Source organism: Seriola dumerili, unplaced genomic scaffold (genome assembly GCF_002260705.1).
Source record: "Seriola dumerili isolate Sdu_G_001 unplaced genomic scaffold, Sdu_1.0 BDQW01000025.1, whole genome shotgun sequence".
Lineage (NCBI taxonomy): Eukaryota > Metazoa > Chordata > Actinopteri > Carangiformes > Carangidae > Seriola > Seriola dumerili.
The window spans coordinates 8177199-8199382 of record NW_019174280.1 but is presented as its reverse complement, the minus strand read 5'-3'; the positions used below and the strand labels follow the sequence as shown (position 1 = coordinate 8199382).

General features: G+C 41.9%; 1 protein-coding gene across 2 annotated transcripts in view; it reads right to left on the bottom strand.

Annotated features, from left to right (window-relative positions):
• plcb4 (phospholipase C beta 4) overlaps positions 1-22184 on the bottom strand; it is a 34204-nt gene that overhangs the window by 7037 nt on the left and 4983 nt on the right. For both annotated transcript variants that reach the window (XM_022770434.1, XM_022770435.1), the window contains exons 2-29: positions 21493-21573; positions 20278-20337; positions 17098-17241; positions 13623-13702; positions 13422-13475; positions 13208-13289; positions 12987-13087; positions 12450-12507; positions 11348-11456; positions 10729-10939; positions 10486-10579; positions 10219-10298; positions 9936-10020; positions 9754-9844; positions 9552-9647; positions 9018-9163; positions 8458-8544; positions 8196-8340; positions 7812-7896; positions 7000-7124; positions 5636-5687; positions 4985-5087; positions 4361-4525; positions 2573-2777; positions 1576-1664; positions 1244-1400; positions 1104-1153; positions 631-696 (exon numbers count right to left, since the gene is read on the bottom strand). In XM_022770434.1, coding sequence (XP_022626155.1) covers positions 631-696; positions 1104-1153; positions 1244-1400; positions 1576-1664; positions 2573-2777; positions 4361-4525; positions 4985-5087; positions 5636-5687; positions 7000-7124; positions 7812-7896; positions 8196-8340; positions 8458-8544; positions 9018-9163; positions 9552-9647; positions 9754-9844; positions 9936-10020; positions 10219-10298; positions 10486-10579; positions 10729-10939; positions 11348-11456; positions 12450-12507; positions 12987-13087; positions 13208-13289; positions 13422-13475; positions 13623-13702; positions 17098-17241; positions 20278-20337; positions 21493-21573 — 2901 coding nt within the window. The remainder of the gene's footprint in view (positions 1-630; positions 697-1103; positions 1154-1243; positions 1401-1575; positions 1665-2572; positions 2778-4360; positions 4526-4984; positions 5088-5635; positions 5688-6999; positions 7125-7811; positions 7897-8195; positions 8341-8457; positions 8545-9017; positions 9164-9551; positions 9648-9753; positions 9845-9935; positions 10021-10218; positions 10299-10485; positions 10580-10728; positions 10940-11347; positions 11457-12449; positions 12508-12986; positions 13088-13207; positions 13290-13421; positions 13476-13622; positions 13703-17097; positions 17242-20277; positions 20338-21492; positions 21574-22184) is intronic.

Here is a 22184-nt window from a genome sequence, read left to right as displayed (position 1 = left end):
GTTTTTTTAAATTTCACATTTCTCTTGCAGTGGTGGTTATTTCCTTGTTGTGGTGGTGCACCACATCAAAATGAACACACAGAGGAAATGCTGTTATTATTTTAAAAACATTCATATGTTGTTGTCCACATCGAGTAATGAGTCAACAGTCATCTTTGTTCAGTCAACAGATGGGTCTAGATGGTACCTATTATACATGTGTTACGCAATTGGACTTAATACTGTGATAATTAATCAGCCACTATAAATGAGCCAGCACCCACCGTGATCTCTATGGTGAGCTCTGGTCAAAGGAAAAGCAACTTTTGCAAGTCTAATTTCTTATAGAACATTAAAATTAATTATGTGGATGCATCTATCTGTGTTTGTAATGGACAGATGGTGTGCTTCTCTTTGTGTGTGTGTGTGCGTGTGTGTGTGTGTGTGTGCGTGTGCGTGTGTGTGTGTGTTTGTGTGTGCGTGTGCGTGTGCACGTGAACACAGCGATGAAGCAATGGTCAGTGGAAGATGAAAGGTGGAAGCGGCCCCCTGGCTCTGTTTCTGTCCCTCTGAGCATCAATAACCGCCCAGAATAAGCAGGAGCCTCTTTGCATTTTCAACAGACAGGTCTGCATTAAATCAATCACCCACCTTTAAGTGTTTCTTCTTTAAAGCGCTGAGCTCCTTCTGTTGTTTTTTAATCAGTTTAAGGTACGTCTGCAGTGGGAGAGAAGCATATTTAGTTATCTTGCACAGGTCATGTAGAGAAGAGCCTTTGAACACACCAGACAGGGGCAATATAATGGCTGGGTATAGGCATTTTAGGGTAGCACGTATACAGTACACTAGTTTCTTCTGGGGCTGAACAATTAGTCAAATTATTATCCAAATTATCCAAATTACAAGAGGGTAATTATAATAGTATAGTTTTACCAAGAGACAGTACAAAGTATACTGTTAGTACAGCCATGATAAAATCCATTTCTTGGATTACCTTTTTGAACCATATATTACTCTGTTATTACTAATACATTTTTCCTTATTCTTCCACATTTAATACATCTCTACAGACTAAACTGCAGGGGCTGTGTTATGAGTTTAGAGTCAGGAGTTAGGATACCGACCTTCATTTGTTTTAAGTCATCAATGCTGACATTAGGCACGAGTGCAGTGTCTGTAACAGCAGAGGAAAAAGAAATTTAACTCTGTGTACATACTGTACAAATGTATGTGTTTAATATGTATGATTTAAGTCAGTATATACCCTTCTTGGTTTCTGCTGTGTTATTCTGTGCGGAGTTGGAGGTCTGGGCCATGTCTGAGCTGGCCTGTGGTGTCACACTGGCCTTCACAGTGTCTCCTTTACCCTTTCCCTTCTTGTCGTTCTTTGAGCTTCCACTGGGAACGTCTGCTATGTCATTCTACAACAGGGAGAGGATGGCTTTAAGTGTAAAGTGATGATGTTTTTAATTGTACGAGAGCGTGAGAGTTTTACCCTGTCAATCAGAAATAATTATTCAAAATACTACGGAGATAAGCATTTCGATTAACTCAATATGAGGCTTCAGGCGTGTGTGTGTGTTTGTTGTCGTATACCGTGTCAATCCCCAGGGCCTTCATCTGGTCGGCTCTCTTCTCTGCTATGGTCAAGAACTTCTTTGGGTCCGATAGAGCATCCACAATTGCTGAAACACACACAATGATTAATTAGTATACCAAAGCGAAAAGAGAAGATGAACTGATAAACTTGGTGGGATGAAGGATTGTGCTTTGCCAAATGTATTCTGAGTAAATGTTCAAGTAACCCTTAAGACAGACTACAAATGACTTTTATTCCAAGTTTACCAAAACGAAGGTTAGAGGTTAAATGTTAAACGGTAAAGAGAAATCTCTGAAGTGGTTAAAACAATATTTCTTTTTGAAAACAGTGACTAATTTGCAATAAGAAAGGCAGTACACAAAGTGTGGAAGATTCATGTCGTCTTCCGCTCACAGAGATGCACAGTGCCACAAAATCTATCCTCCTCTTGCATGATGCCTCATTATGCTGAGAAAGGAAACTAGTCAAGACAGGATCTTAGTTGTTTAAATAACACCGCCTCTTAAGGAAAGGATTTTATTTTGAACTCCAAGGACAATGCTACATGTCTGGTAGGGAAGCGATTCTGGCATCATATCTTACCGAAGTAAGCTAATGGTTACAGTAATGGCTCCTCAGTGAAAGCCCCTTGGCTTTATTTAATGACAACTCATTAAATTGTCCCGCTCATTTGTATGCTGCTGCCTGTTTTAAACCGTCTTACTGCAGATTCACTGCCATCATCATTTTTATCACCATGCCATTACTCTGAATGTTCAAACCAACCCAATGCAAAAGAGTGAGTGGGGAGAGGGAACTGCATCGCTTTCCTTTTTTCTCTCCTCTCCCCACAGGCTGAACTGAGGCAGTAAAACCAAGTATGTCAGTGTGAAACAAAGCTGTAATTCTGCGTTTACACAATGAAGAACATCAGGCAATACAGCTTTGTAAGTAAGTAAGTTTTGTAATTGATGTGTGTGTGTGTGTGTGTGTGTGTGTTCCTGTTTCCCTCACCTCCGAATCCGTCGGGCACGTAGGTCTTGAGGATGATTTGGCAGAAGATGGTGGGCAACGATAGGGGCTTGTTGCCCTCATTCCTCAGCGAGATGTGACGGTAGCCAGCCTGCAGGCCGTCCAGAGGCAGGATGCGCTGGCCAATCAGCTTGTTGTTGTCGTCGTAGACTGCGATGCGCAGTACTGCCAGATCCGGTAAGATCACCTAGGACGGGTGGATGAAGGGAAAAGCAGGGAGAGTGGGAGGGGGAAAGAATGAGAATTTTGAAAAAAAGAAAAGAATGGGTGGGGGGTGGGGGGGGGCAAAAAGGAAAAAAAGTGTGACTTAAAATAAAAGTCATAGTTATGAGTCAGTCCCTGTGGAACTCATTCTGGTGTGAAAATAGGTAAGTGACAAATACTGCCATTGCAGTAAAATTGTCTCTTTTAAGCTAAAGTGAAAGAGCGTCATTAAAGGCGAAGGTCAAGGCTGAATCTGCAGGGAACACTGTCAGAGGATGGTCACGGTACAGATACAGGGAACAGGCATGATAGCGGAGCAACACACAGCATATCTAGGACTGAAAAGACCATTTTCCATCACTAGTACATACCCAGGGAATGGAGGATATCTTGTATATATGTATGTGTGTATGTAACTTGTGTCTGTGGATGAACTTATGTGTGCACACCCTTGGAAAAAAAAAAGAAAAAAAAAAAGAGAGGGAGCGAGAGTCTTAACTGGCCTTGTGTGTGGAGATAAGTGAACAGCGAGAGGAGGATGATTAATACGCAGACGAAGGGGAAGGTAAGAGATAAGGCCGAAGAATACTCACATGAGATGAATGGGTGGAAGCACTGCTTGTGTGTTTACCTGCGCAAACTTGGCCTTGCCAATGTACTGCGTGTGAGTGCTGCTGGTGTGTGTTGCTTGCTCCGACTCATCTTGACAGCACTATGTATGCATGCATGCAAAAGGTGTGGCAGCATTTCAGGGTGTTTGTGTCTGTGTATGTGTAGATGTGAGGAAGGAGTCTTGCCAGCAGCTCTGCTTGTGATGCCCCTCTTCGATAGCACTATGTAAGTTTGTGTGTGTGTGTGTGTGTGTGTGTGTGTGTGTGTGTGTGCGAGCAGAGCAGCACTGCGGCAGGCTGTGATTGATGGTGTGTGTTAGAAAGCTGGAGTCACAGTCATGGCTGAGAGAATCCTCATTCTGCTGAGAGCAGCACTATTGTGTGCACACGCGCACACACACACGCACGCACACACTTTTTGTCTTTTGCTCTCTCCGTCTCCCGTCTCTCTCCCTTTCTTTCTGTTCCTCCACCTCTAATTGTTTGTTTTTCTGTTTGTTTCTGTTGTTCCTTTCTTCGTGCTGTCCTTTGTTTCCCCCCTTTCTTCCTCTGTGAGCTAAAACACAGGTAAACCTAGATGCCTCTTTCTTCCTACTCTCTCACTCTTTTGGTTTGTGACACTTGCAACACTTTGAGTATCCCAAATCACTCACTCACTTTTTTCCTTTGTTGAAAAGACATTTCTAGATTTTTAACTACCAATCTTTACTCTTGTTTAGTTCTGCCACATTATTTGTCTTTTTCTACCCTCTCTTTTCCATCATCACTGAGACCTTTTTTCCAACCTAAATCAGTGGCTGCCCTGCATTCCTTTCCTCCTACTGTTCAAATATTACAGCTCTCATCACAGCATTTGAAAATGTGCAGCACATTTGTTTTAACTCACTGTATCCATTATCTTCACTCTTAGCCCCTCCCCTGGCTCACCCAACCCCTCTCCTGCCCTTCTCGCTACCTTTCTGAAGACGAAAGGCTCCTCATTGTAGGCGGGGTTCAGCCCGTTGTTCATCACCATACGTGTGCGAAACTCCTTCCGGATGGTGTCCGTCGGCAGCCCGTACATGTCGACTTCAACGTATGTGCCAATTTTCTTATCTGACAGGAACTGTCCAGAGAACACCTGAAGTAAACAGAAATGCATCAGTATTTATATTTTTGAATGCTAGGATTTTACAGGAATAATATTTCAAAAATAATTATTCACTGACATTGGATCATATTCTTGATGCAGTAGGTATGAGTTGTAGTCAACACCATCTGCATCTTTGGAGTAACCAAAATTGAAGTATAATGTAATAATTACTTCAGTGTTTAATAAGACAAGAACTTTGTTGACAGTAAATATAAAAGTAAAAGGAAGAGGAAACAGCAAGAAAAGATAACTAACTGCCTCCCTGGAATAGTGCACCATGCTGTGAGATAACCAAGCCTTCAAACTATGCCTAAATATGACAGTATATCTACCTTTATGGAGAAGTTTTATGTTAAAATGCTGTAATTTTCTTTTTTCTTTTTAGTATTTAACTTTTTCTTTTTTCTTTTCGTTTTTCTTGTTGTCTCAAGTGTCAGATGTCCTCACCTGTACGCTGCAGGTTGCAGCAATGACACCATCCACTGGTGTCTCTGAGAAAGGGTCAAACATCCTGTCTGACCGTCGCATGAAGTCGGGCTTCAGCAGGTACCTAATGCACACGCAATAGGAGATGAATGAAGGAAAATGCACACACAGCAGAATCAATCTACCGTTAAGATCAAGAGAACACTGATGTTCTGATGTAATATATGGTCTGTGATGCTCTCTAATGATCTATCGGGAATAAGGAGGCACTAAGGCTTTGTGTGTGGGAGTTTGATGGGCCCCTGGTTAACACACAGAGTGGCATTAGTAATGATGGGTGTCTGCAAAAGCCCTGATCTCCCCACATATGAGATTTCCAGCATTAGCAGTTAAATCTCTGCCCTCAGGGACAGTATTAGAGTCAAGGGACAAAGACGACGATGGAGAGAGGAAGAGATAGATGACTGCGGAGAGCCTCAGAGGCAAGTGAAGAGGAGCCTGCTTCTCCAAAGCACTCACTGGCTCTCGGGGTAGACAGTAGCTACGGTCGCCGCTGGCAACCACTAATGAGATGTGACAAGCTTTAATTGATGAGTTTCAGAGAGGGGCGGAGAAAGGAGGGATGGGATGGATGGGAATGAGCTCAGGACAGGAGTGAGCAGCTTTTCTCACCCGCAGGAACCGTTGTACTCATATTTTCCCTGATTCAATTGCATGGCCAGGTCTGAGAGAGAGAGGGAGAGAGAGAGAGGGAGAGAGAGAGAATAAGACAGAGATATTAGGTTCTCACATTACATCACACAAACATCAAGTCTTAAACAAAACAATTAACAATTCACTTCATTTGCATCCGTTTCTGTGGCACATTTTCTTTGCTGAAAGAAATGGAGGATTTTATGTTTCTGTTAACATCTGTTTTTCTTCCCTCTAACCATTCATCTCTCCATCACCGAAGCTCTCCCCCCCCCCACCTCCAACTTTGCACATGCTATGCTCCCAGCAAGCCATATGGTCTGAACCCTCTCGCCTCTGGCCATGGGGCTACAGCTGTTTTACAACAGGCATCACTGTATAGGTGTGTATGTGGCTGTGACAGTTTATGAAGTACACGTGTGTGTGCGTGCGTGCGTGCGTGCGTGTGTGTGTGTGTGCGCATGTTTTTGAGAGAGACTAAGTGAAAAACAGATGAAGTGGGTGAGTGGAGTAGGAGATGAGTGTGTATGTGTGCATGCTCATGCATGCATAACCTGATGCTGCAAAATGACATGCAAACTACTCACAGAGACTAAGAAGTCATTGTGTTATGTCTCCACAGGCAAGGAGTGTGTATGCTTATGTAAGACAATGATTGGCCCAGTGTGGTGCAGGATACATTTTTATGCAACAAATTTGGTGAAAATGCCTGATCCTGTATGTAGTGGACATAGTTTTTGTAAAGCAAACACTGTGGGAGAAATACCCCTTTCCCCAAAACAAAATTCTGCACCCCAACTACGTACACACACTCAAATAAACACTTCTTTTTTAACTAAATAAAAGACCCAGTAGAAATCTGTGGATTATCTAGGCTAGCTGGGACATTGTCTCTGGATTAATATGATGCTGTTGAGTATTTCATATTCAATTTTTTTTTCATTCACCCTCATTGCATTGGAGTGGTGGCAGAAGTTTCAGACACATATCAGAAAAAGGGAAAATGCTTTTTCTTTTTTTATAATTAAGGTGAAATGAACTGGATCTTCATAAAGTGAAAATGTTCTTGCTGTTTTATATTTGGATGTGTGCATTTGCAAGGTGGTTGGGTAGTGAGGGTTTTTGATTAGTGTGTCCATGTTCATCCAGATAACACACGCATACTATAAGAAGCTTATGATGTGTGAATATGTGAGGTCAGAAGTTCACTGAATGCTACGCTTTCTTAGATGAAAAGGTTGACTGACTGCTTGCATTTGTATGTGTTTGTATTACTCTATGTGATGTGCTTCTATGTGCATGAGTGTGTGAAGTCAGAGGTCCCATGTTGCATGTTGTGGTACCTGGGGTCTGGAAGTTGAGTGAGACCATCTGGCAGCCTGCGTTCCAGAAGATCTGAGGCATGTAATTACTGGACTCCACCCGCCCCCCTTTGGGGTAGATACGGCTCATCTGACGCTTGTTGTAGCTGCGCTGACGCTCAGGAAATTTAAAAAAAAAAAAAGAGGGAGACCATGTGTGTTACAGCACATGTGTGTATGGATTGGAGTGTGTGCGTGCATCTGACAGACTGCAGGACTATTTTTAGTGTGAACAGCTTGGGTCAAGCAGTCCCATTGGAGAGGGAGGGAGGGAGGCAAGTGTATGTGTGTATGAGTGTCAGGCCAAGTCTAAAGGCACATCGGCCTCTAGAGACCTCCAGTTCTTTTCCAGCAGCTGAGTGGAAATAAATATGGCTGAAAAACATCAGCTCTGACCTGCCACTCAGCTCTCATTTCAGTGACCTTATTAAGTTCAAACTCAGATTTCATCAGAGAGCTGCATAGGTGTGTTCAGGTGTGGAAAATTTAAATGTGCTCAGTGAATAACAGTGGAAATCTCAGTAGTGGTGATCATAACAAAACATCCAAATTGAAGCATTTTGTTCAGTTTTTAGTATAGTAGCAGAAAGCTGCAGAAGACTCTGAAGAGTCAATTCTTCAATTCAATCACCTTGGATTTTTCATTATCATTAAAAGATTTTCTGAAGCACAGAGGTAATGTAACACATACTACAACAGTGTGACCACTATACCGTATATTTTTCTAGCTTTTACGTCCCTTTTAGAGAAATTCTATGTATCAGAGAAAAGCAGTGCAACAGTTCAAAGGATACTTGACAAACTCTATGGCATTAGTCTTCAGATAACCCAGGCCGACAGACTCGTTAAAGGATGACATGTTATGGTGGATGTTCCTTTCTGGGAGACAGAGAAAAATCATGAAGAGCACTGAAATGAACTGGATTTGTTTGGCATTAACATTTTGATTGTAGAGAGTTCATGCAACAAATGAAAACCTGCAAAGACAAAGAATATTGCTTTTATCCAGTGCAAAACAGAATAAAACTATACAAATATTCAGAATAAAATGACAGTGTTCTCAGTCCTAAATGATTGTATTCATTCATATTGTGTATTCATGAACAATATGCCTGCATAATCATTGAAGAGGCAAATTAAAAAGTTGCAAAACACACAAGGAGGAAGTCAAAGCTCACCCTCTGCCACATCAAAGCTCTGGAACTTGACAGGCTGTGCGTAGTTGACCATGGCTGAGAGATAGGGGTGGATGTTGGTGGTGGCTCCTACATAGGTGTACTGAGCTATAAGGGCCTCTTCAGAGTCTTCTGCCACATCCCCACCCTGCACAGGGGCACATACACAAATCCTTGTGTCTCAACCCAGACATTAGTTCTTTTTAAGTATTAGATTGTGTGAGGGAGTGAGTGAAAGAACGAGTGGGGGCTGATGGGTACTTGCCTTCTTGTTATTGTCTTGGTCAGATGCTTCAGAGATATCTGTGGCATCTGTCGCTTCAGAAATCTCAGTCACTTCATCATCAGGCACCTGGAAACACAGCAAAATAAAAAACACATCCAACCGAACGTTCCCTCTCAATATCATTTCTGTGCTTCATTCCCAGTTGATGTATCATCAATTCATAATGACATTTCTGACTTTATATGTATAGGCTGATCTATCTCCAATCAGAGACATCCTTACAGCTTGCATGATGTTGTATGTAAGGGATTTAATTTTGGGAAGGGGTCTTGTGAGGTTTTCAGTGACTTTTCTAATTTGGTTTCATTGTCTTTTTTGTTGCAGTGGGTACTTCAGCTTGGGAGGCCAGATAACTGCAGGTAGAGATGCTACTCTTCTACTTTCCCATTGACTTCAACAACATTTATAGTGCTGTAGCCATTTCTGAATCTCATTGCCCAGTGATCTAATGTAAGTCTAAGACACTATATCCATAGTGGTATCAGATAGTTAAGTTTGGTATTTTCAGATGCCAGTCAGTCATCAGTGTGCCAACCCACCTTCTTGATACTGTTACTGCGCTCTTCTTCTTTGCTCATGCTGACAGTGTTACTCTGGGAAACACTGTTGGTGTCTTTCTCACTGGTTGCCTCTGACAGACTGGGGGCCTCTGAATTCAAATCCTTATCCTCTGCGTCTTTTTCTCCTAAACACACAAAGAAATGAATACTGGAGCACATATTTTCATTATTTGATACATTCAGCTGTGACTAAGCAATCTTACTTTACAGTATGCATTTGATACCACTTTTTCAGAATCTTTTGTTTATTCTGTAACACTGATCTTTATAAAATCAAATTAAAAGCTATCAAAATGAGTGTTTTCCAATCATTTTCCTAAGAAACACGATTTTCTAAAAGGTTTTTAATATGGCATCATGTTGCATATATGCCAGCCTGAAACACCTCCTCCTTTGTACCATACTACCCATGCAGCTATGGGAACACTAAGCCAGGCATAACCTGTGGCTCCTGATGCACCCAGTTTGTCTTACAATTGACCATTTCACATATATCCACACAAACAGACTGACCGTTCTCTGTGTCTTCTTCATTCTCCTCTCCCATGATGATGGCAGAGGTGTTGGTCTCTCCTGCCTCCATGTGTTTCTTAAAGGCCTCTAGCTGCTCTGTATTACATGCAAAGACACTCATGTTACAACACGAGATAAGGGAGAAACAAAGTCATAATGACCTAGATATCTGACACATCAGTAGGATGAGCTGTGTACGTACTCTGTTCCACTTCAGGTTTCAAACGTTTGTTTTTGATGAGGATTTTACGTTTGAGGTCATTCGGAGAGGGTAAGGGGCGCGCTGCTTCAATCTGGCAAAGAGAACACAGTCATACACTTAAATATGGACCACCATCATCCTGTTGTAATAAAATCACTGTGGATCAAAAGGGAAGTATTCACCGGATAGTTCTCCAGAGGCTGTTTGAGGAGGAGGTCGCCAAAGATCTCCTCACAATATTTGGCCATCTTGTACTGCTGTGGTTTACTGGTGACACATACACATGCACACACACACGCACGCACGCACACACACACGCACGCGCGCGCACACACACACACACACACACACACACACTGAATTGTGTCAATGTACTGTATACCTATAAAGCATTACTGCAAATAATCACAAAAGCTAAATCATTATGTATTAACACACTTTGGTTATTGCTGATTGCACATCTACCTGCAATGATTTTCGAAGGACAAAATAACAGGGTAGTCTGAAGTGACGAATGCCGTCTCCTTGATGGCTTGGATAACATCCTGGTGGAAGAGGAGCAGAAGAGAGGAAGAATTTGAGAGAAGAACAAAATAACAGAATGAAGAGGCAGAAGTCATGATAGATGAAGTATCACGCTCTCAACACTAAGGGGCAGGCACACATTATGAAGGAACAGTGAGGCTCCTAGAAACAGACTGTGCGTGTGTGTGTGTGTGTGTGTTCATTCACTTTAAACAGGATGTCCGTGCACATGGCCTTGCCATGAGTGATGATGGGCTCCTGGTCCTCTCCTTTCCCGTCCCAGCAGTCCAGCTCCACACATCTGAGAGGATGGACATAACGTACATGGATAATTAAGAGCAGCTTGATCTTATCCACATACTGTTTGCATAAATACAGTGGGTTGTGCATGTGTCTAAACCTTCACATGTGTATTCAACCATCTTCACAGAGCATGACACAATTGTGTACCTGCATCCAGACAGTAGGACTTGGCGGTACATCTCTACTGAGGACTTCCCTCCAAACTGCCGGCCTGTCAGATAAGTGTTGTGGGAAGAGCTGATGAAGTAGTGGGCTAGTGGCTGGTCCATTTCCTGGTACAGCTCCAGCCGGTCTAAGAAAACTGGAGCATTTTCATCTGACATCAGGTACCGGCAGAACCCATCACTGGACATGTGACCTAGGTAAAAGGAGACATGGTAGTTTTTTTTTTGATTATTTGACCAGACTTTTTGGTGGGCAGCTCATGCTAATTATAAAGATGATAAAATTATTATATGACAAAGCAATAATTAGTCTATACTGCAGTATATAGAAGTTTCAGGCCATAGGATTTCAGATCCCATTGCTGTGTGGATGCTGTTTTGTGTCAAAAGTTCAAAGCACAACCAGTAACTGTGTCTTTGTCAATTCGTGATAATAGGAACAATAAGGAAGAGCCTGAAAATAATTGTTACCACCTATTTCAGCAGAGAACGATGCCAATGATCTGATGTGACATACTGCAGCTTCAAAGTTACACAGCTAGATGGCAGCACAGCCTAAAATATCTTTCTGCCTCCTCCTTCCCTCCATGCATCTCTTTTACCTTTCTTCTTCAGCCCTTCATCTCTCTCGTATTTCTCGATGATCTGCATGGCTCTCTTAGGGTCGTAGAATGGGAAGAGAATCTCATTTAACCTTGGGTCACGCTGGTTCTGTAGAGCAACACATGCACACGCACACGCACAATCATCCACACAAAACACAGTTATTTCCAAACACAAACTGGATCTACAAAAAAAAACATCTTGCACTGACACAGAGGACAGGGGTCAGTTTAATGCAACATGAGACAAAGTACTAACAGTGCTCATTTCCAAATCTGTAATTTCCTTGTTTGGACTAATATGAATTTTCTTAATCTAGTTATTCTTAATCAGTATAGTTGCTTATAGCTTACTTAATGTGGTCTTAAATAGAAAGCACTTACGTCTGAACAGGATGTAATAAACACAATTTCATTGTGAAATATTCACAAGAAACTGAGCCACACTAAGAGGTGCAGTGATTAAATGTTTGCTTAAAAGTAGGGGAGCCATACATGTCGGAGGGGTTCAAGGCAGCTCAACATTAGCAAAACAACAGAATCAAAACATCATTTTAACGCCACTGCCCACTCAGTAAGCCAGGTGGGAATTAATCTAACCAAAGCTGTGGCTCTATGGGAGGGGCCAGAGTGTGATGCATTGGACTGGGCACGAAGCAGCACACATGCGACTCGACTGCACAGCAGAGGGACCAGGCAGGTATTCAGCCACAAAGAGCACGGCCACAGAACGCAGACACAGACAGCAGGAAACAAGATGAGCCAAGCAGGATGCAACAGGATGGAAATCTCTGCCCTCCCGTTGCCATGGCAACACCAATCAGACGCAGGGAGGCAAGCCGCGGTAGGGAGAATACAGGGAATGGGATGAGGGTGGGCATGCAGAATAGGGCAGCTGGTTGAAGTTGCCCTTGCAGACTGACTGGAAGTTAAATATTTTGTCTGTCTCATTAATGGAGTTTTAATGAGGGTCAGCTGATGTGCAGTTTGGGCTGGAGGGCAACTTTCACCCAGAGCAGGATGGGGTAAAGCAGGGGAGTTGCGGAGAGGGGCACGGGCAAGCCAAATACACAGAGAAGTTAATGAATGATAAAGAGCTTACTTCATTCAGAAAGCTGACTAACTGGTCTACAGTTAAATAATCAGTTTTGTTCCCATTGCTGCAAAGGAATTAATTAGAAAAAAAAAGAAAAAGAAAAACAAAATGTTAGGCTTCTTAAAATAGACACTCTCACAGTCATTCACACAGTCAGTTAAAATTAGAAAGAAGTCTTTAAAGAGGATCATTCTTCAATGTTACACTTTTAGTAACAACATGTTAATCATCACTTTTTTTTTTTTTTTTTTTAAATGTTGTCATTAGGTTGAACATAATTAATGAACTGTGGAAGCAGGTTAGGCTGTCCAGACATAGTTAGTGCAGCAGGCGCAGAAACATTTGTCCTGATTATTTCCAACAAGATGCAGTAGCTCACACTTGGGGGATCATTTTAACAGTGGATATCGTTGTTCTATTTAAGCCCCAGGTAACATGGGCACAGTGCAATGCAAGGGCACCACTGTAAGTTGTTTATTTTAGGTACAAAATTAGTGAATATTACAACCACAAAAATTAGTGCAGATTAAAAAGGAGACTCACATTTTCTTGAAGAGTTCCTCTATGTCTGTGCGAGGGCAGATCTTCTGTGTGAGCGCGTAGAAAATGTCGTAGGTGAAATCTGATGGTTCAATCTCATCGTTCTGGGGATGATAAACAAGTCTGCCATGTGTTAACATAGGAACTATTTACTGACAGGTTAAACAGTCACAATCAGCATAGATCCATCTGACCACTGCAGTGCACAGTCAGTGTTGTCTGACCTTTCCACTAGGAAGGCCCAGATCCTTCAGAGCCTGAAAAATCCCCTTCTCCGTCTTCCCTGATGCAAATGTCCGTGTAATGCTACAAGAGAGAAGGAGGAGAAAAAGGCAGAACAGCTGAAGAGTAAGATGAGTGAATGGCACCAGAATAGAATGGATTCAGGCAGAATCATGGTACAGTGGTTGATACAATATCCAATCAATTTACTCTTACCCTCTCACAGGGATCTTCCCATTCACATTGGTCAGGAAGCACATTCTCATCCAGCTGAAGGAGAGAAGAACATGGGCTCATTCTCACCAGAATTACATCATGTACATTTAGAGCAAATAAAAGTGAACTTTAAACTGTTTAGAGCACAATTGAAAACTTAGAATTGAGACACGAGGAAAGTGTGCAGCAAAATGCACTCACTGTTTCTTGAGGCAGGTCATTGGACAGACGTTGTTGGCTTTAAAGTTGTGAATCACTGACCTCAAACCCTCGATCCACTTCTGCAATCAAACAAGCACAAGTATTCAGGACACACACACACACACACACACACACACACACACACACACACACACACACACTTATCCTCCAAAAACACACTGACCATCAGAGGCCCATAAATGCACAGCAGCCGAGGGAATATGCAGAAGTGTGTATTGTGTTTAGAAGTGAGTGTCTTTGGGGAAATAAACACAAGCGAATGAACTGCCTCTTAATTCACATGCATGGGCGAGAGTTTGGACAGGACAATCAGGAACACACACACACACGCACGCACGCACGCACGCACACACGCACACACACACACACACACACACACATAAACACACAAACACACAAACACACAAACACACTGGGCTCTTTCAGGGCTACAAGCAGTGACAGTAAACAAATAGCCAGAGAAGGCCTTGTAACTTTTACATGAATACACTGATGCTGACTGCATCGACAGAAACAACACTGAGGATGATAATCTGAGCAATTTTGACCCTCCTGGCTTTCCATCTCCGAATGTCTCTCTCCCTCTATGTGCTCTGTCTCTCGTCCGCTTGCACAGCAAATTATTACTGACATCATTATAAAAACATTAAACAAGATAACAGGGTGCAGCAGGGGTAGTCTGTTTGGGCATGTGGTGTCTGTGAAGCCGTGTGTGTTTGTGTGAGTGTGTGTCTGCTGATGTAAATAACTCTGTCATCTCCTGAGGTCTGCTACTTAGGGCTACCTGCATGCTGGGAGGTGCTGATGGTGGCATGGTGTTTGTATCTGTGTGTGTGTGTGTCTGAAAGAGAGAGAGAGAGAGGGAAGGGGACAGAAATAGCAGACGAATGTGTTTTAAACTGTGGAGGATGAAGGTGTATGTGTGTGTGTGTGTGTGTGCGTGTGTGTGTATATGTGTGTGCGCGTTTTAAACCATCAGGCCTCCCTGCTGAAGGCTGTTGCATGAATATCATTGGCAGCCCTGTGGCTGCGAGCTCTCCGGAGCGCAAACATCATTTCTAACACCTATCACCACAAAAACACCCTCTCATGGGTGCTGCATAAACACCAACACGGTGGCGCTTAATAACAGATCTGTGCAGGCACAAAACATGTATTTTCAAACTGGTCTATAACTGGCTGCGGTTTTGAATCCTGGGGACGTTTTTCTTCTAATACATTACTTGAAAAATATTTTCATTAAGGCTTGCAGTATGCTGCTGTGTCATGTCACATCCAGTGAGCTCTGTACTTTTCTTAAACAATCCTCCTGCACTAACAACAGATGTGCAAGTTTACATAAATTCACTCTTTATTTTCATTAAAAACTCTTTGAATGTCATTTACTCTGGATTGATTGAGTGTGTGGCAGACGACCCTCAGGTTGAGAAAAAACTTCACTCGCAGTTGTGACATTGCTTTTTCCTGCCTTGGCTTTGTGTCTTTCAGTTAAAGCCAAGCCTTTTGGCCACAATGGATTTGTCACTAAATAAAAGATACAGTAGTTGACCTTTACTGACTTTTTTCTCCACAACTTTCCATTGCCTTGAAGCTGCCTGTAATTTAAAACAGCCGTCCAAGGCTTTGCCAGAAAGTCAAAGGATGGCGACATCGTGCAGTACATTTTGTTATTGTCAAATGACAAATGCCATGGAAAAAAAAACAAAAAAAAAAACAACAACATTGAATTGATCCTACTAACAAGTATTGCCTGTGTAGCTACAGCCTTATATTTAGACCTGTTTGTGTTTAAAAACTATTAAAAACACATCACACAGCCACACGATTGCACTGGGTGACATATTCCCAAATTACAATGAACATGGGCACTGTAGCTTACTTGAGTCAATCCCTCATGCACTATGCTGCTGCCATAAATGCTCTCTAGCATATCTAATGGGTATTAATCTGCAGCCAAAAATAGCTCCCCCCAATGATCACTGATTTATAAAAACTACAGTACCCAGCTGTTTTAGGAAATCATTTTATATAATTAAACTATATATTTGTAACTCATTTTAAAAGACTTAAGTCTTTAATAGGAACAAACGGGCTTGGAGAGTGCCACAGACAAGATAGGGAAGTCCGAAAGAATTGAGAGGACAACCAACTATTATTGATTCCGACCATTTCTTCGAATTTGTTAACAATAAGGAAAATATAGAATAACACCAGCCTTATTTTTTAAAGTTTAACCAACACCTGCTTTAATTCTCTGAGTGTAAAGCATCTCATTATACCATCACTGAAGACTCTGTTTTCTGGTTCATCTAGCTGGTGTCAGTCTTGAAATCCAAATCAATTCAGGTCCAAAATAAATGACATTTAATTCACACATTCAGTTGTGCATTGTGAGCTGTATACAGTGTCTGAAGGTTTGCCAGCAGGGGTCAGCAATAATAATGTCTGCTGATTAAAAGAAAGAAAGAGAGAAAGACAGAGAGAGGAGGTGGTGTCATCTTTTTGAGCCCAAAACAGAAGGGAAGAGATGAGTGAGGAAGAGGAGAGAAAGCAATAAAGAGAAAGGTGCTTCTCTACGCAATCAGCCCGTCAGATTTCTCTCAGAGCTTTTTCCTAGATGAGTGGGAAGGAAAAAAGAGAGAATAAAAAGCAAGAGAGAGAGAGGAGACTTAGAGCAAGACAAAAAGGATCAGAAAATAACAGCAAAAGCAGGAGTGCAGGAGGGACCCAATGAGATAGAGATGAGGTGAGATGGGGGAAAATGAGTCATTCTAAATGTGTCTATTTATCAGAATAAACCAAGGTCAGTTCTACCTTTTGTAGGAGCTGGCATATGAACCATCCAACTGCCTGTTTGCTTTGTCTCTGAATTAAATATTTGCTGTGTTGGGGTTTTCTTTTAGCCTCTGTACATACTGTGGAAATGTTGAATGAATTACAGGGGGTGCTCCGGGTGCTAAGCAGAGGTTGCGCTGGTTTTGTTTTCAGAACATTTGTTTTCCGACTATCAAGGACGTACATGTAAAATGCTACCCCTCAACTGCATCTTCAGGTTTTGAGGAGTTCTGCTGATGTTGTGGCATATTTGAATGAAGTGCCGTTTTAGTTAGGGGGGAGCCAACTAAGTACAATTTGTCGCTGAAGGGGGTATGAAAAAAACAGAGAGTGGATATGTTTAGATCTATCTGTGCGTGTGTGTGTGTGTGTGTGTGTGTGTGTGTGTGTGTGTGTGTGTGAAGCAGAAGAACAACCGTATTTTAGAAGATAGTGGAAGATAGTGTACTCTATATTTGGACAAAGCTGCTCTCACTTTCAATTAGATGATTTTTCATGTCAGTGCAAAAGTCAATCTCAACACATGTACTACACCAGTCTGCCGTTTCACATCCTAAGCCATCCTAAGAGCAGAGCCAAAGCACTGAGCTGTGGAAATAGAGTAACTGCATGTATTTACCCTGGCTGTGTCTGGGCTCTCTGCCACCATGAACATGAAGTTCAGATTGACCAGGTCTGTGCCGCTGCAGATGCAGATGATACAGCCCTCCAAGTCTGCCTCCGTCTTTCCAATGGCCTCAAATGATGACAAGATCTTTGGGTCCTGAGAAAAAGGAAGGGGAAAGAGAAAAAGGAAGACAGTTTTAGTAGGCAGTCAAACAGCCAAAGAAGTGTCATCAGACAGAAACAGGTGGGAGATAAAGCAAAGCAAAGGTGTGTGTGTTATCCAGGTGTAAAATAATACAGTTAGTAGAGGGAATGGAGAAAGCCTCTGAGGGCAGGTCTTAATCTCCTGCTCTGGTATTATTGCAGTAAAACAAGTGACAAGAAAACACAACACAAAGGGTGAGGAGCTTAGAGAGAAGGCTGTTGAAATATTTATTGCTGTTCTGGAGAAGAATTTAAGAAAGCATGATATACACCGTGTCGTGCTTGGGAGACTTGAAGCTCCACGTCGGCTGAAGAGCAATATAATGCATATCCATCACGGAGGAAGAAATCAAAATAATAAATCAAAAGAAATCTTAGTTCCCAAAGCTCATCCCAACAGTGTGACAGATCATTGATTCCACTGACTCCTGATATCGATCGGTGCAACAGTGCTGGGAAGCAAGACTTCACTTAGCTGGAGCAGGTTGGAGAAGGTTAGTGGAGATGACTGTGAATGAGGTCCACACTGTTGTCAAGTTGTGAGCGACACTGTAACTCCCGTATATTGTAACGTTAAAGGAGGTTACCTCATCAGTTGTGGGTAAAACATGTGTACTTTGGTTTGTGTGTGTGCCTCAGGGAATCACAGCCCAGTGACACCAAAGACAAGATGTCAGGTTTTATGTTGCTATGACAAGCTTTTTTCAAACTATGTAATAAATGAATGTAAGGCCCTGCAAGGTATGGTTGCCACTGTAGGTTTCTGTTTACTGCACATGTGCAGGGTTTTTACTGCGACTACAAATCTGTTGCAACAGGTTTCAGACTAGAAAACTGAAAAACCATTTCAGTGCTGCCTGGTCCATAAAACAAATCTAATAACCAAAACAGAAACACAACAAACAGGCAACAAAAAAGTGATTTGGATTCTGATAGAATACAGATAATGAAGGTCAGGAAACAATATATAACTGAGCATTGTAAGAAAAAGGAAAGTCTTGGTTACATGATGATGTCCAAAATGTTTGCTACATTCTATTAACTCCATCCAGGACGCTATTATTTTAATAATAAATTTGCATGTGGGGGCGTCCTGGTGGCTTACCTGATAGAGAGTGTACCATGAAGGCTTAGTCATAACTGCAGCGGGCCCAGGTTTGAATCTGACCCACAGCCATTTGCTAAGTGCCATCCCCCCTCTCTCTCCCTGACTTTCCTGTCTCTCTCTCACTGCTACCACCAGATTAAAGGCAGAAAACTAAAACTAAAAATTTGTATATGGGTCATGCTTGATGTGACCAGTTAATGATGTGAGGAACCATATGAAAATAAAAACTGACCTTATAGTTTCAACTGTAGGAAACTACATACATCATGCCTCATTTTGTTTCTTACTGTCTAAGCTTGCACCAAAAACAATTCTATAGATAACATCTAATTAATAAACACCAATATTACAACAAATAAGAAAAATTGCATCATATACTTCAACGGTGTACATTCTTATGAATTTATATAGTTTTAAATTTAAAGTTACTCTGAATTACAAATGCTAGTGACAGTAACTTATATTTTATAAGACATTAGATATGACATTTCTGAGATTTAAAGACCCGTGGTTCCCCTGGTTGTTTTCCTCAGAATAATCTACAGTTATCACCACCAGTCTGAAGTGACTGCAAACTTCTGTTGAGTCGGTGAAACAGAAAATCCGTGGAAACATTCTCTCACTATCAAAAACGCAGCACGACTCCTCCCACTCATCTTTTCAATCAGATTTCAGTCTGCCACCACCGTCACCATGAAGATAGTCATGTATTTTTGTTATATGATTGAATTAACAGCAACAGGCAACAGGCTCTGCTGTTTTAAAACCCCAGCCAGCAATCATCCAGCGCCATTCATCTTCTCTCAGTCATTGGATTATCTGAAACAGCTCTCAGAGCTTGTGTAACCACGTTAACCTCTGGGAGGAGAAGCCCTGCTACTTACAGAGCAGCACACAGCGTTTGAACAAACAGGAGGAGCTGCTATCAGGCTGCAGTATCTGTAAACGTGCCCTCACACATGTACATACGCACACGTCCACACGGAGGACCAAACAAACAGACCCCCTCCTGCTGTCAACAGTACATACACAACCAGGTTATGTACACAGCACACACCAGTGTCTTCTGTCAGGCCTCTGACTTTAAGTGGCTTGACAGGTTTGCCTCCTAATTAGAGGCAGGCGTCCACATGGGTATTCCTGTAACAGCTTTCATAATTCATCTGGTCTGCATGATGCCTAATACTGCGATATAATGTGTCACTGTCAAAGCTAAACTGCACTAATCAATATTTAATATACAGAGAAACAGTGTGTGAGTGTGTGTGTGTATATCTGGCTCCATATCAGATAAATAAATGCCAGTAACAATGCAGCTTGAAGATACATTCGGCTATTTCAGGATCAGTTTCCTATAAGGAAAAGCAATTCTCACAGAGACAGAACATCTTATATCTGTGAGTATTTGATCCCATAGGAGTGAACTCCTTAACCCAGTGGTTCTCTGACAGCCCATCATAATAGGGCTGGAAGGTTTTCATTATTCCTCTCTAGGTCAAAGGCGCAAGCCAGGGCTGCAAAAAAAAAAAAAAAAAAAGTTCCAGATACGATCTGCTAAACCCAGCCAGGGATGTATAAATATTGATGAGTTAAATATTTCATGTTTATGTTCTCCATGTGCCCCAGGTGAATCTGGAGAAAGAGAGAAGCTTGGCAGCGAGACCTCAGCTGAGAGTCCCAGATCAGTCAGTCGATCGATAGATTACATTGCTGAAGCCTCTGCTAATTAAAGCGTGAGTAACGCGCCTGATGTCGCAGTCTCCTTAGATTTTAGCAGCACTGTCGCCATGGGAGAAAGAGATTGAATAGTGGGAGGGGTGGGCACAGAGCGTGGATGTTGAGGAGGCAGAGGCGAGGAAATTGTTTTTCCTGAGGTCTCACCTTTGGGACAGCACCAACACGAATACTGTTGATGAGCGAACACTCGAGCACCTGGCCTTCCTGCAGGAGAGATACATGGACAGAAGGATACAGAGAAAGAGGCAGAGGGAGGGGTGAGAGCAGGTGAGGAGGGAGACAGAGAGGGATGGGAAGATTAAGAAAACAACACAGATGGCTCACAATGTATTCTTTTTGATTTTTGCAATTACTTTTAATACTCGGTATGTAACAGCGACACCAAGTTATTAACATGGACCATTATGGCCCAAATATGAGTAATATCCCCACAATTTTCTTATAATCCAGTCTTCAATAACTATAATATTTTCTCTTTGTATATTGGGAATAGTGGTTATGACACCTATTGGTGCAATTTACAAGTTTGATTCTCAGTGAGCCACCCACCTGTTTCCCTGCACAGACTGAACACATGTAGATGACAGGAGCATAGTTGGATATCTGTTTGTTTGTTCTACAGGCTTGGCTTTTTAAAAACAAGGATGTCAGTACATTATAGAATATGTAGGGTTTTTTTTTTTATAATAGTTACACACCAACTATAAAAGCAACTTCACTACTGACAGAAGTTTAATAAAAAACAATGGCTCCCTGAAAAGTGGGAAATCAATGTAAACATCTTTTGTATGCTCTGGAGACCATCAGCCGTGAGGGAGATGGTCTGTCATTACTTTTTTATTTTGGGAGCCTTGATAGTCAGATGTTATATATTTATTTTATCCACTCAGTATCCCGCACATTTCTTCTGTCAGGGTGATGAAACTGTTTCATCAGCTGTTTGCTTTAAGTACCAGACTATTTGAGTAGTGAAAACACCACCTGTTACTGTTTACTGGAACAAGTCTTATTCAAATTCCCTCATTGCATAAAGGTTAACAAAGTACAACATTAAGTTCTGAATGTTCAGGACTTTTTCCTGAAGTAAAATTACATGTTGTAGTACAACACAAGAATGTAGCTTACTGTGTTTCTCAGTGACATGTCAGTATTGATTCTTTTCTCCATTTTTTTAATGGTTTCCATGAACCAAAGATGGTTTTATGTCAGAAAAGATATTTCTGAAAACACCAGGAGATACAACTCTCTTCTCTCGACTTCTAGATTCTGTCTCCTGGTCATCCTGTTCAAGTTTTTTCTTTGCATGATCTCTGTAGCAGACAAGAGAACAGACAAAAGGTGACGATGTGGTGGTCATACCTTTCCCTCACTCTTCCAGGTGATGAAAAAGCCGTATTCGTCCACCCTCATCTGACAATTGGGCTCAAAGATGTATGGGTCCTGCAGAGGGGAGAGCAGATTTGTTATCAGTCACAGAGTTTTATTTAACATTTCAAGACATTAAACAGCCAACCTGTTTACCACACAGATCTTATGCAACGAGACAAACACATGTAGGTCTAATTCATTTTCTAAGATATACCTGTCTGCCAAAGGACACACACACACACACACACACACACACACACACACACACACACACACACACACACTAAGTTTACCCAAATACATTTAGTATGTGCACATACACATTGCGTGCAGAGGGTGATGAAGAAACCTATTGCTAAGGCAAACAAAATGAGATAAATGTGACTGGCATGAGCGGTTAAATACAAACATCATCTGACTGGAACACAGACTGGGGACAACCCAGGGCAAGATGCAGGTGTTTGGATGTCTGTGTGTCTGTCTGTGTATGTCTGTGTGCATGTACTCGTGTCTAAAAAGGATCCTAACGTGTGCTGGCCAAACTACAATGCGCACATGTGCTGTAGCTCTCCATCTATCAGCTGGTATGCAACATGCAGCGACCTCTATTTAGTTCAACAGGAGTGTTGGTGTAGAAAATCTACTGACATTAGCCTGCTTATCTTCCCCAAACATTTTTCACT